This window comes from Lissotriton helveticus, chromosome 3_1 (genome assembly GCF_964261635.1).
Source record: "Lissotriton helveticus chromosome 3_1, aLisHel1.1, whole genome shotgun sequence".
NCBI classification, from domain to species: Eukaryota; Metazoa; Chordata; class Amphibia; order Caudata; family Salamandridae; genus Lissotriton; species Lissotriton helveticus.
Genome location: NC_136061.1, coordinates 1,783,581,745 through 1,783,595,528, shown reverse-complemented (window position 1 = coordinate 1,783,595,528; position 13,784 = coordinate 1,783,581,745). Strand labels below are relative to the sequence as shown.

At 43.5% G+C, this 13,784-nt stretch overlaps 2 protein-coding genes across 2 annotated transcripts in view; both read left to right on the top strand.

The window, feature by feature from the left end:
- LOC144825146 (uromodulin-like) overlaps positions 1 to 422 on the top strand; it is a 479,921-nt gene extending 479,499 nt beyond the window's left edge. The window contains exon 9 of the mRNA XM_078684017.1: positions 399 to 422. The gene's annotated coding sequence lies outside the window, so the exon portion shown is untranslated. The remainder of the gene's footprint in view (positions 1 to 398) is intronic.
- LOC144824315 (uromodulin-like) overlaps positions 1 to 12,759 on the top strand; it is a 74,448-nt gene extending 61,689 nt beyond the window's left edge. The window contains exons 7-8 of the mRNA XM_078683432.1: positions 8,633 to 8,723; positions 12,647 to 12,759. Coding sequence (XP_078539558.1) covers positions 8,633 to 8,723; positions 12,647 to 12,759 — 204 coding nt within the window. The remainder of the gene's footprint in view (positions 1 to 8,632; positions 8,724 to 12,646) is intronic.
- Positions 12,760 to 13,784: the final 1,025 nt, after the last annotated feature.

Sequence of the window (13,784 nt, the reverse complement as noted above, 5' to 3'; positions counted from 1 at the left end):
GTGCAGTGTTACAAGGACTCAGTGTACAATGTTTGCTCTCCGTGTGATTTCACTTGCTCGGCTGATGGAGTCTTTCAGATTGTGTAAACGGCTTTGCCAGTTTTGTCTGTGTTAGTTTTAAACACCTTCATTAGTTTTGATGTTCATGGCTTGTTTCTCCATCCCAACTGGGTCTCTGGAATTAATGCAAGCACTCTGTAATGAAGTCGATAGAGCACCAGACCACAGTTCATAGTACAGGCATTTGGTTTCTGCTCAGGCATTGTCGTTTCTGGTAGATATTATACCTTTCCCTTGTTCACAGACCTTTTATTTTAATGTATGTTGCTGTTATCAGATAAGTGGACTGCTATAATCCATGTCATGATTCTAAAGCGGTGTTATTCTTTTGATTTTAGCTGTTTTCAATTTGTCCATACGGGGGATGGACATCACAAATAACGCAATCTGATGGTACCAGGAATGTAGCTGGGTGGACAACTGGAAGAAGTCACAGCACAAAATATTTTGAGCACCGGGACTTCTTTATTTCACAAATTAAGCAGCAGCATGTTGGCGTGGAAAATAATGGCCATATGTCATTAAACTTAAAGGGGCAAGACATAATCGCAAAAACCTTTGTTCCCTGATGACACCACAGCAAGCTACACCAAGAGGTCTTTGGCGTACAAAAATGGACGGACTAATGTACTTCATTTTTATTTTATTTCTTCATAATATTTTTGGACTTTTGTGTGGGAATTTCTTTTTTTCTATATGATGCTTAAATGACAAGCTAATCAAAGAATCAAAATGTAACATGAAAATGTATTCTAACATTTTTGTACTTTGACTGGTGACACCTCAAACTACAGTGCTGCTAAACAACTTTGAGTTTGTACACAGAAACATAGAGCCTGAATCGAGGTAGCCTGAGTAGCAGCTGTTAATCCGGGATTGCTGGTAGCGCTAGGGCTGTACTTGTAGCTAGACGGTTCATGGGCATGGGGTCGCCATCCTAATGGCACTGTATGGGAGTAAAGGGGTGACAAGAAAATCAGTCAAACGTCTTCTTCATGTTTGTTTCGACTTCCCCGTTGGATACACGTGTATCAGGATGGAAGCCATGTTTCTGGGTGTTGTGGATCCAATAATAAAACGAAGGTCTTAGGAGAAGTGTTTTGTCAGAGACCAGCCACTGTTTGTTGTGGAGCCTTCTCACAATTGAGAGGCTGTGTTGTGGCTAAGCGCCAGCTTCAGGGAGCAGCCAAGACTACATGGGCTCCTACCAGAGAAACAACCGATATCCAAGTCATACATACTCAATGTAGTGAACCAGATTTCTGCTATAAACTGTTTTTTATGAATGCTGGACTCTGGAGACTGGGCAATATCATTCACTGTGTGCCACTCGCACCTCCTTCTGGTTGTTATATTGCATTGCCATTCATGGCACAGAGTGAATAAGTTACAGGTAGGGCAATAAATTAACCAGGCCTCTAATAACAAGGGATGTTAGAAGTTGTGAAGGCTGATGGTTCACAACTGCAGTTTTTAAATAATGCTACCAGTTATGGTAATAAAGAAGCTTACAAATTAACCAAGCATTTGCAATGCAACAGGTCTCGCATTAGTGCAGGTTTGAGCTATTGGTCTTGCAAATGATATTGTTTATTAGATTTCATTTTTATTAAACAATATCCAAGCAGAAGCATAAGTAATAACAAAAAATGGAAACCCATGTTCAGCGGCAATCTTTCTTTTTATAACTGAAATAAGGATGCCGTACCTTTTGTGGGTAATGGAGATCCATTTATAACTTCATAGGGACACCTAGTAACAGCCTGTGGTACTGCACCCTTACTTTGAGTATTTTTTTATTGCTTATGTTACTGATGGGATATTGTTTGACAACAAAAATCCAACAAACATTATTATTACATTCAGTAATGCGAGACCTATTGCATTACAAATGCTTGTTTTGCTTATGGGAGGTAGGGGTGAGCAACACGCGCTACTAAGGGACAAGGCACCACTGATAACAAGTGGGAGGATGGGAGATAAAGGTCAATGGGGCAAAAAAGTGCTCCATGGCACTTTTTTGTTCTTATGGAGAACTCGGACAAGGGGAGGGTAGAGGGGTAAGAAGCAACACCAAAAATGAGAGGGCAGGAGGAGGAAGTAGTATCAGACAGCGGGGGATTGGGGTGTGAAGGGAAGAAGTAACACAGACAGCAGGGAGTGGAAGGGAAGAAGCTGCATGCTCAATGGTGGAGGGAGGGAAAAAGCAACAATAACAAGGAATGACAGGGGAAGAATACAAATTAAAATACCTTAATCGCGGTGCAATCAGCGGTAGGACTGCAATTACGCTGAATCACTCAGTACTTTGGCCATGTCCCAGCAGAAAGAACAGAAAGTGTAGCCAGCAGACAGTGGCCAACTGGAAGTTAGCAAATAAGAATTACAATAAAACCTATGAATGGTAAGCAAAGGCCGGGCTGCAAACCCCTTGTTGTATACAATATTCCTTGCAAGTGAGAGTGCATGCACTGCCGCAAGCGAGATCTAAGTTGTACACTTTCTGCAAAAAGAGGCAGTTTTGAACTTGTAATGAAACGCTGTATAGATGTTCCAAAGGTATGGGTGACTGCATGCACCGAACCACAAGATGAGAAAACAGCCAAAAAATATGTGCCCGCACACTGACCTATCAGACTATACCTCCTGACAGTGACAGACTGCCCTGTAGGCCAGACCGATTTTGTAGGTCACAGGTTCAACTCCTCTTAAGGCTAATTCAGCCTTTAATCATTCCAGTGATAGTAAAATTACATCTAAGATAATAACATATGTTATGTCTGGTATTAAGAACACATTCAATGTAATAGGAGGCACAGACGCAAAACATGACTGTGTTTGTCTGGCAGTATAGAAATGTGCCTTTTTAGGGCTAGCAGTGTTTAGTATCCTTGCATCTGTGGGTATAATAGTTTGTATGCATCTCTTGGCCTTTGTTTGTATGTGCCTGTATGTGTTAATCAGTATCTATGTATGTATGTGCGCCTGTGTATGTTTAGCATTGTATATTTGTGTGTCTGGCAGTGTTTACATGCCTTGGTATGTGTGGCTAGCAATGTGTTTGAATGTGTGCCTGTGTGCATGTGGCAGTGTGTATGTTTGTGTATAGCAGTGTGTATGTGTGTCTCGTGCAATATGTATGTGTGTTTAGCAGTGTGTGTGTTTAGGAGTGGGCATGTATCTGTGCTGAGTGTGATTAGCAGTGTGTACATCTCTGTGCTTGTGTATGTTTAGCAGAGTATATGTGTGTGTCTAGCAGTGTGTACATGACTGTGCATGTATCTAGCAGTGTGTATATGCACATATGTGTAGTAGCGTGCCTAGCAGCTTTTCTGTGTGTGCCCGTGTCTAGCAGTGTGTATGTCAGTGTGTGTGTCTAATAGAGTGAATATAGCTGTGCCTGACTTGCAGTGTTTGTGTATACCTAAGTGTTTTTTAGATGTGTGTGTGTGTGTATTTAGCAGTGTAACTATGTGACTATCAATGTGTATGTGTCAGGTGCCTGAGTGTGTCTAGCAGTGTGTGTGCCTGTGTGTCTAAAAGTGTGAATATGGCATGCCCGTCTTGCAGTGTTTGTGTGTACCTAAGTGTTTCTAGCAGCGTGTTTGTGTTTAGCAATGTAGCTATATGTCTAGGAACATTTATGTGTCAGGTGCCTATGCACACTATTGTACACACACACATGCACTGCTAGACACACATATGTGTAACTATGTGTCTAGCATTGTGTATGCGTCAGGTGCCAGAGTATGTCTAGCAGTGTGTCTGATAGTGTGACTATGGCTGTGCCTGTCTTGCAGTGTTTGTGTGTACCTAAGTGTTTCTAGCAGTATGTATCTGCATGTTTAGCAATGTAACTATGTATGTTTAGGAAAGCGTATGTCAGGTGTCTGCTAGGCCTGGGCGGTGAACCTCGCTCCGTTCACAGAGTTTCTGGAGTTTTCTGCACTCTACACTCTGCGGAGCTCGCGGAGTGCAGAAAACTCTGCTTCGCAATGTTTGGCAGAGTTTTTTTTCCCAGCTCGCAATCGCAAACGGTAAGTTTGCGATCGCGAACAGTACGTTCGCGCTCGCAAGCTGCAGCGTGGGTAGAATTTCTACCCAAGCAGCAGGAATACCAGCACAAAGTGCAGTTCGCACTGCACTCCACCATTCATGGAACTTCGAGGAGTTTTTTTGTAACTTCGCGGAGTTCTGCATAGCAAAACTCCGTGAACTACGCCCAGGCCTGGTGACAAGCAGGGAAGAGGGTGGGGGATGCGGGAGGTGGGGCGGGCGCTGCAGCCTGAACTGCTTTGTAAACAAAGCCAAGATAAAGGCACTCAAATTGCGTGAACTACTTGTAGAAGGCGAGACATGCACCCACCAGTAGCCATTTGCAGGCCTTCATTTTTAAAGGACACACAGGAAAGCCAATCAAAAAAGAAGGAGGAGTCAGACCCCACAAAGTAAAAATAACAGATCGCCTAACATAGCAAGCGCTGTTTCATCGACATAACAAGCTAAGTCATTAAAAAAGAGGATATGTGCAGCAGAAAGACCTTTCCCTTTGCAACGGAAACACACATGCGACAGGCAATGATGACATGGCTGAGAGGATGCTTTTGTGTTTGAGTGACAGCTGGGAAACACAATGGCCTCCCAAAAACTTTAAAATGTCATGGAAGAAAAACCTTTGCAATTTGGAATGCCCCATAACACCACAAAGCAGCTTATCATTTCAGGACTGCACAGTTGGGGCCATTTGTGGACCTGGAGACCTCTTCTTTCTGCATCATATGAGGGTGCCTGGGCGGAATTTCGATTGCGTGGAGTAATCAGAGTAATAAAGGTAATTCTGCTTTACTCTTTGATGTGGAATTACCAATAAATACACAATTACAAATAATCACATAGTGTGCTGGAGAAAAATTCTACTGCAAGGTCACATTTAGGTATCGCAGGTGACAGCTCATGCTTGCTATTTGTGTTCTGCTGCAGTTAGCATTGTTTCTTAGCGCAAAATGAATTCTTGCATCCATTTTGGATGCAAGAGTGCATTGTGCACTTAGAAAATAGCAATAAATGTCAGGAGTAAGTTGGGGGAAATTCTACTCCAATAGCACATTTAGTGAGAAGGTGCTTGTGCTCGCTTTTTGTGTTCAGTTGCATTTAGCGATATTTCTTAGTGCTAAGTCCATTTTGGAAGTGAGGGGGCATTTGTGCAATAGGAAATAGTGCTAAATGCAGAATTACTCTTCTTTCATGATCCTGCATAATCCTGCGGAGTTCCTGAGTAATTCCATGTGATTACGCTACACAGAATTACGTGAGTTATGCCCACACCTTCTTATAAGGCTTTGCGGATCCCATACTCAAAGTTTTGTTTGCAGCAGTTCGCACTATTTAATGGCCAAAGAACAAGTTATGAAGTGGACGGACATGACAACACCACCCCAGCACGATATTAACATCTTTCCTCCTTTTTACCGCCCCAGGTCTCCTCTCAGCCAAAATAAGCAGAGTTTTCACTGTAATACACTGTCCCGCTTAGGCCTCATTGCTCTGGGGAAGCAGATAAATAAGGCATGAGAGATGACACCACAGGTTCTGTATTCAGAGAGAATAATGGGATACAAAAGAGAGATGCAGAAAGAAATTGGGGGCAGAAAAAAGGGGGAATAGCTAAAGTCAGAACATAGGAAGAAAGACGGAAATGGGGGTAGGGAGACAGACATTGTGAGAATGAGTGATTTAGGGGATTGAGCTTAATAGAAGAAAAGGGAGGGAAGAATAAAGATAAAGACCGAGCCTGAGAGGTAACGAGATAGAAAAATAGGAGAATGAGAGTGATAAAGAGATTGGATAAGAAAGACAGAAAATAGAGAGCACAAAGAGTCCGCGTGTGTAAGAGGGAGAGAAAGACGTGTGAGAGGAAGGGCGTGATGGAAAGACATACGGGAATGGAGAAAGGATTGAAAGAGTAAGATAAAGGGAGAAAAAGAGATGGGGAGATGATGAGTGTGAGAAAGAGATAGAAGAGCATGAAAAAGAGAGAGAAATGTGAATGCAAAGAGATGCAAAAGGAGAGCGAGTAAGAAAGTAGAAAAGACAGGCACAAGAGTAATTGTTTCGAATAGAGAGAAAGCTAGAGAGGTAAATTGTAAATGTTCCAGAGAATGAGGGGAGAGGAAAAAGGATTATAACAACAGGGACGTAGATACATTAGCTCGAGAAGTGGGGAGAGAAAAAACAAGAAAGAGGAGTGTAACTGGCCATACAGGGATGTAAGGACAAGTTAGAGACTAACAGGTTCTGTTAGAGTAGAGCCCTAGTGAGGCATATGCCTATCTGAATAAAAACTAGGAGTGGGTTGAGTTTGCAGAGTCCTACTATAGGAAATTCAGCTTAGTCGCAAAAAATCCCAGCTGCACTACACGGAGTTCCTCTTTCGGGCTGAGTTTGTCAGCACACCTGTTCGTGTTGGGAATGCTGAGCGCATCTGCGCTCAATGATCATGCCTGAATGGCACTACGTGGTCCTGAAGTGTGCTCAGGATCTAAATGTGGGCACACATCACCACACGGTCCACATGGGCATGGCCATCTTGTTTCTCTCTGTTATGGTGCTGGGTTTGAATTTTAATCTGTCCTTAATCTTTGTAATCCTCATCCTTTATTACTTTTCTACCTCAAATTGTAACTTCTTACAATAGTGTGTGTCTTTGTGTGTTGTGTATTTTTACTTTCTGGGTACTTTTTTTGTGTTTTTGTGACATTTTTACTTAGTTTATTGCCCCTTATTTCCTTATTTTTTCTTTACTTACCCTTCTTTTTCCAACCTAGTTATTATTTCCCTACCCAGTGCCATGGCGGAAGGGTGACTTCCATGAGGGCAGTACCGCTGCCCAGTTGTTCAGCCCCAGGTTATCTTTGGAGAAGAGGAGGTGTCAGCACCAGCTTTTTTTGTGCAGTGCCACCTCCCCTCTATCATGGTAGCAGGTGGCAGGCCCGTGGAAGGTACACCCTTTGGAAGCATCGAGGTGTTGGAGATAGTGTGCAGGTGCGTGTGGCTCACCAGCCATGTTCAGTGCACCGCCTAGCAGCTGAAGCACCATTGGGCAGACATTCTGGACTGAAAACAGGACCTCATAATCCTGCTGGGCATTGAGATTCCGTGTCTTGGTGAGTATTAATTAATTGTTGTGTTTGTACTCTACAATGCTAAAATAAAAATCCAAATAGCATGCTGCTCACACTCAGAGGTAAGTTATGTTTAGTTTACACTGGTATATTATTGTGTGATTCAGTTTCTAGTTTCTGCTAGGCAGGTGCCGCTACCAAATCACACTCATGAGGCTCTCGCTTTAGCTGATTCTTTAAGAAGCCATTGCAGACTGTTTTGTCTCCTGTCACTATACTGAATTACTGAGTAGCACATCCTCTCTGTGACTTTGCTTAGGTAGCTGTTACAGTTTCAGGTTATTTAATTGAATTCACAGTGATGATGTGAAGTATGTATCTACGCATTGCAAAAAAAGTGGGACAGAGTTGACTAATCAAGGGTGATGAGAAATGGTGAGAGATCATTCACTGCAATACATTAGTTCCAAATGTAGTTCTTGTTAAGGAGATTTGGAATATGGATTTTACGACAGTCGATAGACTTGAGCCGAAACTAGGAGAACTATAGGTGGTTTGTTATAGCGACTGCATTTGCTTTTTATAAAACATTTTGTGGAGATTATTCACTGAATTACAAATCTATTTTTATTTATCTTCTTAATCTCTTTCATCAGCGCCCAAGGGCAAGAAGAGGGATGATTCAGAGGGTTCCGGATAAGATGGTCAGCTGGCGCCAACCACCAGCGCCACTGCCGCAGGCTCTGCTGATTCTAGTAAGTCCTTTTATGATTGTTGTGGTCTTCTTAGGGTGGAATCCTGGGGTATTGAAATGTTGGTGCTATCTATCGTGAATCATGAAGATTCAGATAGCAGATCCAAGTAAGCTAGTATTTTAAATAAAAATCACCATGTATGTTTGTAAAGAAGGCTTTCCTCTTCCTGCTCATGCCTAGCTCTAACACAGTTCAGTTCATGAGAGAGTGGCCGTGCTCATCATCATGGACCCCCCATACCCCAACGTAGTGTGCTGCAGACTCGTTCATTTATAGTTACAGTATACAGCAGTTTCCCATGACAGTACAGCGAGGCTGGAAAAAAGTATGAGGTTCCCACTCCTATTGCATTTACCAACCAACACCATATGTCTTTCATTAACCCCTTCCATGCTGCCGCAATTCTGCGCCTGTGCGGCAAAATCGCAAGTAGGCGGGTTTATGACGGCCCCCAGCCGTCATCAGCGCACGAGCGGCATAGTGCATGACGGCTGGGGGCCATCATCAGCATGCAAGGAGTTAACCATTATTCCAAGCGTGGCTGGTCAAACTTTATGAACCAACCAATGAAATACTCAGAGTGATATTTGTAAGGTACTATTGTGCTAACTGAACTGTAGTGCTGCATTGCTGTTGTATTTGGGGTTGCTTATCTGGGATCTAAATTTGGTGTAATGTTTTATTCTACCCACACAGAACATCGGTGATGCTGGCTCTTGTGCCACGGAAGGAGGAGAGAGCAACGGGTCAGTTGGAGGGAGAGAAGCGGCAGCATGGACAGGCACTGGTAAGTCACATAATTTCATGCAATTACTGTGCTCACTAGCTATTGCCATGATGTTGCTTGTCGTCATCAAAAATGATTGTGACTTGAAACCCCACCAGCTTTACCAGCCACAGCGGTGGTTGAGTTAATATTATGGCCTCTTCTATTTGCAATGCAGCAAAATCTCACATAATGAGCTGTGATGGCTTGAGGGAGACATGAAAGAATGGAAGGTAAGTTAAAAGAAAGGAAAAGAAAAGGGTGGGTGGGTGAAAGGGTGCGTGGTGGATGGTCGAAAGTATGGTTTGAAGAAAGAGTCGCTATGTATTGAATGGGTGGGCAATGTATTGGAAATTTGGGGGAAAGACAGGATGGAAGAAAGTAACGCTTAATCATGGTGGCTATGGGTGAATTAGAATGAAAGGATGAATCAATATTTGAATTATTTGAATGAAAAAGCAAGGCAGCTCTTCTCATGAGAAGCATGCTGCTGCTCACCTACTCTGCTCACTTGGTTTATGTAGAGTTATCACTATCATTCAAAGCTATGGTTCTAAGTGGGGGGTATTTATTTATTTATGTTCTACTTCTTTGACTCGCTGTATTTGTTAAGTGAGTCAGATCTATCCTACCTATCATTCTTCGTCTCCCCTCCCTGTCCATGGCATTTTTTCCAACTATGACCGCAGTGCACTATGGGGCAATCAATTGGTGACTGCAGTGTTGGCTGTGTAATGTCCATCTTCTTCAGTTAATGCAGCATTTACAATGATATCAATGCATTGCCAACAGAACACACAAGGCGTGTTCTCCCTTTGCCCACTCAGTCTCCTCTTAGTACTTCACTCCTTTATGGTTTCCTTAGTTTTTCCGTGCCAGACTACCAAATTGGAAAATCCATTCTTGGCATGTGCCTCATTTAATCATGTGGTACAAAAGGGGGTGGTGATGGACGGAGCATCTGAATCATTCAAACACTCACACCCAGTCAAAAGATCTGGGTTTAATCCATCACCGTTCTTTAGCCCACTCTGCCACCCCAGTTCAGACATGGCTATATGCAAATCAGTCTGATCCTGTGCCTCATGGGAACAGTCCAGCCCGAACTGCCAAGCCCTGTCTTCCCTGGACCAGAAACAAGCTTCCGAGGACCGGTTTCTGGCATTCCAGCTGTCTTCAGCCCGGCTTGCTTGAATCCAGTGGCAAAGTGAGCAAGGGACTCAAGTCTGAGCATACCCTGCCACACTTATGGTGGCCAAAAGCGGTACAAAAGGGGGTGGTGATGGACGGAGCATCTGAATCAATCAAACACTCACACCCAGTCAAAAGATCTGGGTTTAATCCATCACCGTTCTTTAGCCCACTTTGCCACCCCAGTTCAGACATGGCTATATGCAAATCAGTCTGACCCTGTGCCTCATGGGAGCAGTCCAGCCCGAACTGCCAAGCCATGTCTTCCCTGGACCGGAAACAAGCTTCCGAGGACCGGTTTCTGGCATTCCAGCCGTCTTCAGCCCGGCTTGCTTGAATCCAGTGGCAAAGTGAGCAAGGGACTCACGTCTGAGCATAACCTGCCACACTTATGGCGGCCAAAAGCGGTACAAAAGGGGGTGGTGATGGACGGAGCATCTGAATCAATTAAACACTCACACCCAGTCAAAAGATCTGGGTTTAATCCATCACCGTTCTTTAGCCCACTCTGCTACCCCAGTTCAGAAATGGCTATATGCAAATCAGTCTGACCCTGTGCCTCATGGGAACAGTCCAGCCCGAACTGCCAAGCCATGTCTTCTCTGGACCGGAAACAAGCTTCCGAGGACCGGTTTCTGGCATTCCAGCCGTCTTCAGCCCGGTTTGCTTGAATCCAGTGGCAAAGTGAGCAAGGGACTCACGTCTGAGCATACCCTGCCACACTTATGGCAGCCAAAAGCGGTACAAAAGGGGGTGGTGATGGACGGAGCATCTGAATCAATTAAACACTCACACACAGTCAAAAGATTTGGGTTTAATCCATCACCGTTCTTTAGCCCACTCTGCCACCCCAGTTCAGACATGGCTATATGCAAATCAGTCTGACCCTGTGCCTCATGGGAACAGTCCAGCCCGAACTGCCAAGCCATGTCTTCCCTGGACCGGAAACAAGCTTCCGAGGACCGGTTTCTGGCATTCCAGCCGTCTTCAGCCCGGCTTGCTTGAATCCAGTGGCAAAGTGAGCAAGGGACTCACGTCTGAGCATACCCTGCCACACTTATGGTGGCCAAAAGCGGTACAAAAGGGTGTGGTGATGGACGGAGCATCTGACTCAATAGAACACTCACACCCAGTTAAAAGATCTGGGTTTAATCCATCACCGTTCTTGCACGGTGATGGATTAAACCCAGATCTTTTGACCGGGTGTGACTGGGTGTGAGTGTTTGATTGGTTCAGATGCTCCGTCCATTACCACCCCCTTTTGTACCGCTTTTGGCCGCCATAAGTGTGGCAGGGTATGCTTAGACGTGAGTCCCTTGCTCACTTTGCCACTGGATTCAAGCAAGCCGGGCTGAAGACGGCTGTATTGCCAGAAACCGGTACTCGGAAGCTTGTTTCGGTCCAGGGAAGGCATGGCTTGGCAGTTCGGGCTGGACTGTTCCCATGAGGCACAGGGTCAGACTGATTTGCGCATAGCCATGTCTGAACTGGGGTGGCAGAGTGGGCTAAAGAACGGTGATGGATTAAACCCAGATCTTTTGACTGGGTGTGAGTGTTTGATTGGTTCAGATGCTCCGTCCATTACCACCCCCTTTTGTACCTCATTTATTCATGTGACAGCAATGTAAAGTGATTCCAGAACATATATCATGGTTTCCCATAACAGATTTCATTTATACTTATTCAGATTTGTCCCTTTTGAATTCTACTGTGACTGCATAAGCTGAAGATGATGAATCGACGATCATTGTAGTGGTCCCTCTATTATATAGATTAAAAAAAGCTCTACCCGACCTGTCTAATCCTTCTGCCATACCCCCTGCAGTGAAGAAATTCAAGTTTCCTTTCTTTGTTTACTGCTCAACAAAGGAATTTGTTGGAAATATGTGGTGCCGGGCGAGGCCACCGAGTAAAATGGGAGTAAGTGCATGATTTAATATCATGTTTGCCAAATGTGATACACAGTGAAAAATGTGCCAAATAAAATCTATATGGTCTGTTCCTTTACCTGTAGTGCAGTCCATTAGATTAATTTTTCTCAACGTCTAATTATGGCAGACATCATATTATATTCATATCCTTATTTCATACATGAGGTGTGTGACTGACGTAGAATCTTATTTATTATTTATCTTCCTCTTTGGAGACAGGATAGAAATAGAAATGCATTTGGCGAGGAGCAGTGCCATTTGAATTTAAAATAGATAATTGTCAACTGCTGCTGCAAACAGTAACAAACTAGCTAAGGCACTGGCTAGCAATGAGCATGGCTTCATTACTTTAGCACCATACATAACTTGTACTCCGTATGGTGCATAATGCAATATTCATCAATGAAAAGTAATTTATTTTCCAACTCAAAGCCTCTGAAGTGTCTGACTCCATTTATAGTTACTTGAAAAGTCTTTAGAATAATAAAATAATCAAATTGCTGCTTTTTTCCCGAATATATTTGTATTAACTAATTTCAACACAATTAACTGTTGTGGTGGAAATCACAGATTTTTTAATCATGTGACATTTGCTCTGCCTGTGTATTTTCTGCCACAAGGTCAGTGTTTTTTTATGTTTGGCAACATGTGGGTAAAATATAAAATTGGCCTTGTGACTCTCCTGATCATAATCACATCAAATACATTCCAATGGCCATAGGGGACCAGCAATGCACCGCTTCTGTGATACTGAGTTATTTAAAAGAATTGTTTGCACAGAGCATTGTTTACAATTTGTCTTCTTTGTTTTTCTCAATATAGCTGCTCCTGCTGGTCCAGCGGGACCACCCAACAGGCAGGAGAGAGCAGCCCCTTTCCGACTGCATAGGCAGGAGTGTATCAAGAAGGAATACCAGTGGCTGGTGGTCCTGTAAAAGGAAAAGTAGAAAATAAATGCACAGCAGCGGGCACTAATGTAGCTGGTCCCCTTCAGCCTCCAGCTTCTTAGCCATCCCATCGCCGGCGCAGCTGCCAGCCAACTGCTAGCACCCCATCCAGCTGTGGCTGGACACCATCGAGGGTGGCTCACCTCGATGGAGCAGAGCTTAGACCAGCTCCAGGCCAATATCAATAATGCCCTCTTTTAGCCCCTATGAAAAAAAATGTTTTTGTGGGAGGGATTTGTTGTTTGTTGGGGCTGGGTGGAGAGGGTGAGAAGGTAGGTGGGACTGGAGAGACATTCTTGGACATTTTGAGTTTTAGGGCTCGTGTCAGTTTTGTTTGAAATAGGGGTGGATATGTTTGGGTGGAGAGGGTGGGTTGCTTTGTAAATAAATAAGGAGGGAAACATTTTTTTTTTAATCTAACTTTTTGCCTGAGGCAGTTTCTTTTACTTTAACTTTGCATTGCTGCCTTCAGTCTGTTTATGTGATTGTAACTTAAGAGAGAGTGTAGCACTTAGTTATAGAGTTTGGGCTTATACTTCTGTAACTATCTAGACCCTTATGTGGAATACTGAATGATGACCTATAGTGTCGAAGTTCTGAACTATCAAGATAAAAAACAGTAGTAGTTAATTTATTTCTTACTACATCCATACTAGATGTCTTGATTGTATTTTCAAATATTCAAACGCTGGTTGCCTCTCAACCTATCTCACTGCCATGGTCTGACCATTTCCTGCTCCCATTTACCTGGGTTATAAGTGAAATGAGTCCACCAGCGAGGGAAATTAAAAAGCTTATCCGCACCTGGTCAAAACTTCAGTGGGAATTATGGGAGACCAATTTGGAGAACACAAGACCAAAACCACAACCAAATCCCATAATCGCAAATGATACATTTAATAGCTGGATAGAGTCCTCGCTTAACACCGTCCTTCCCAAAAAAGAGATACTTATAAAAACTGGAATCAATAGAAATCCTTGGTACTGCTCCGGATTCCGGAAACTTAAACAAA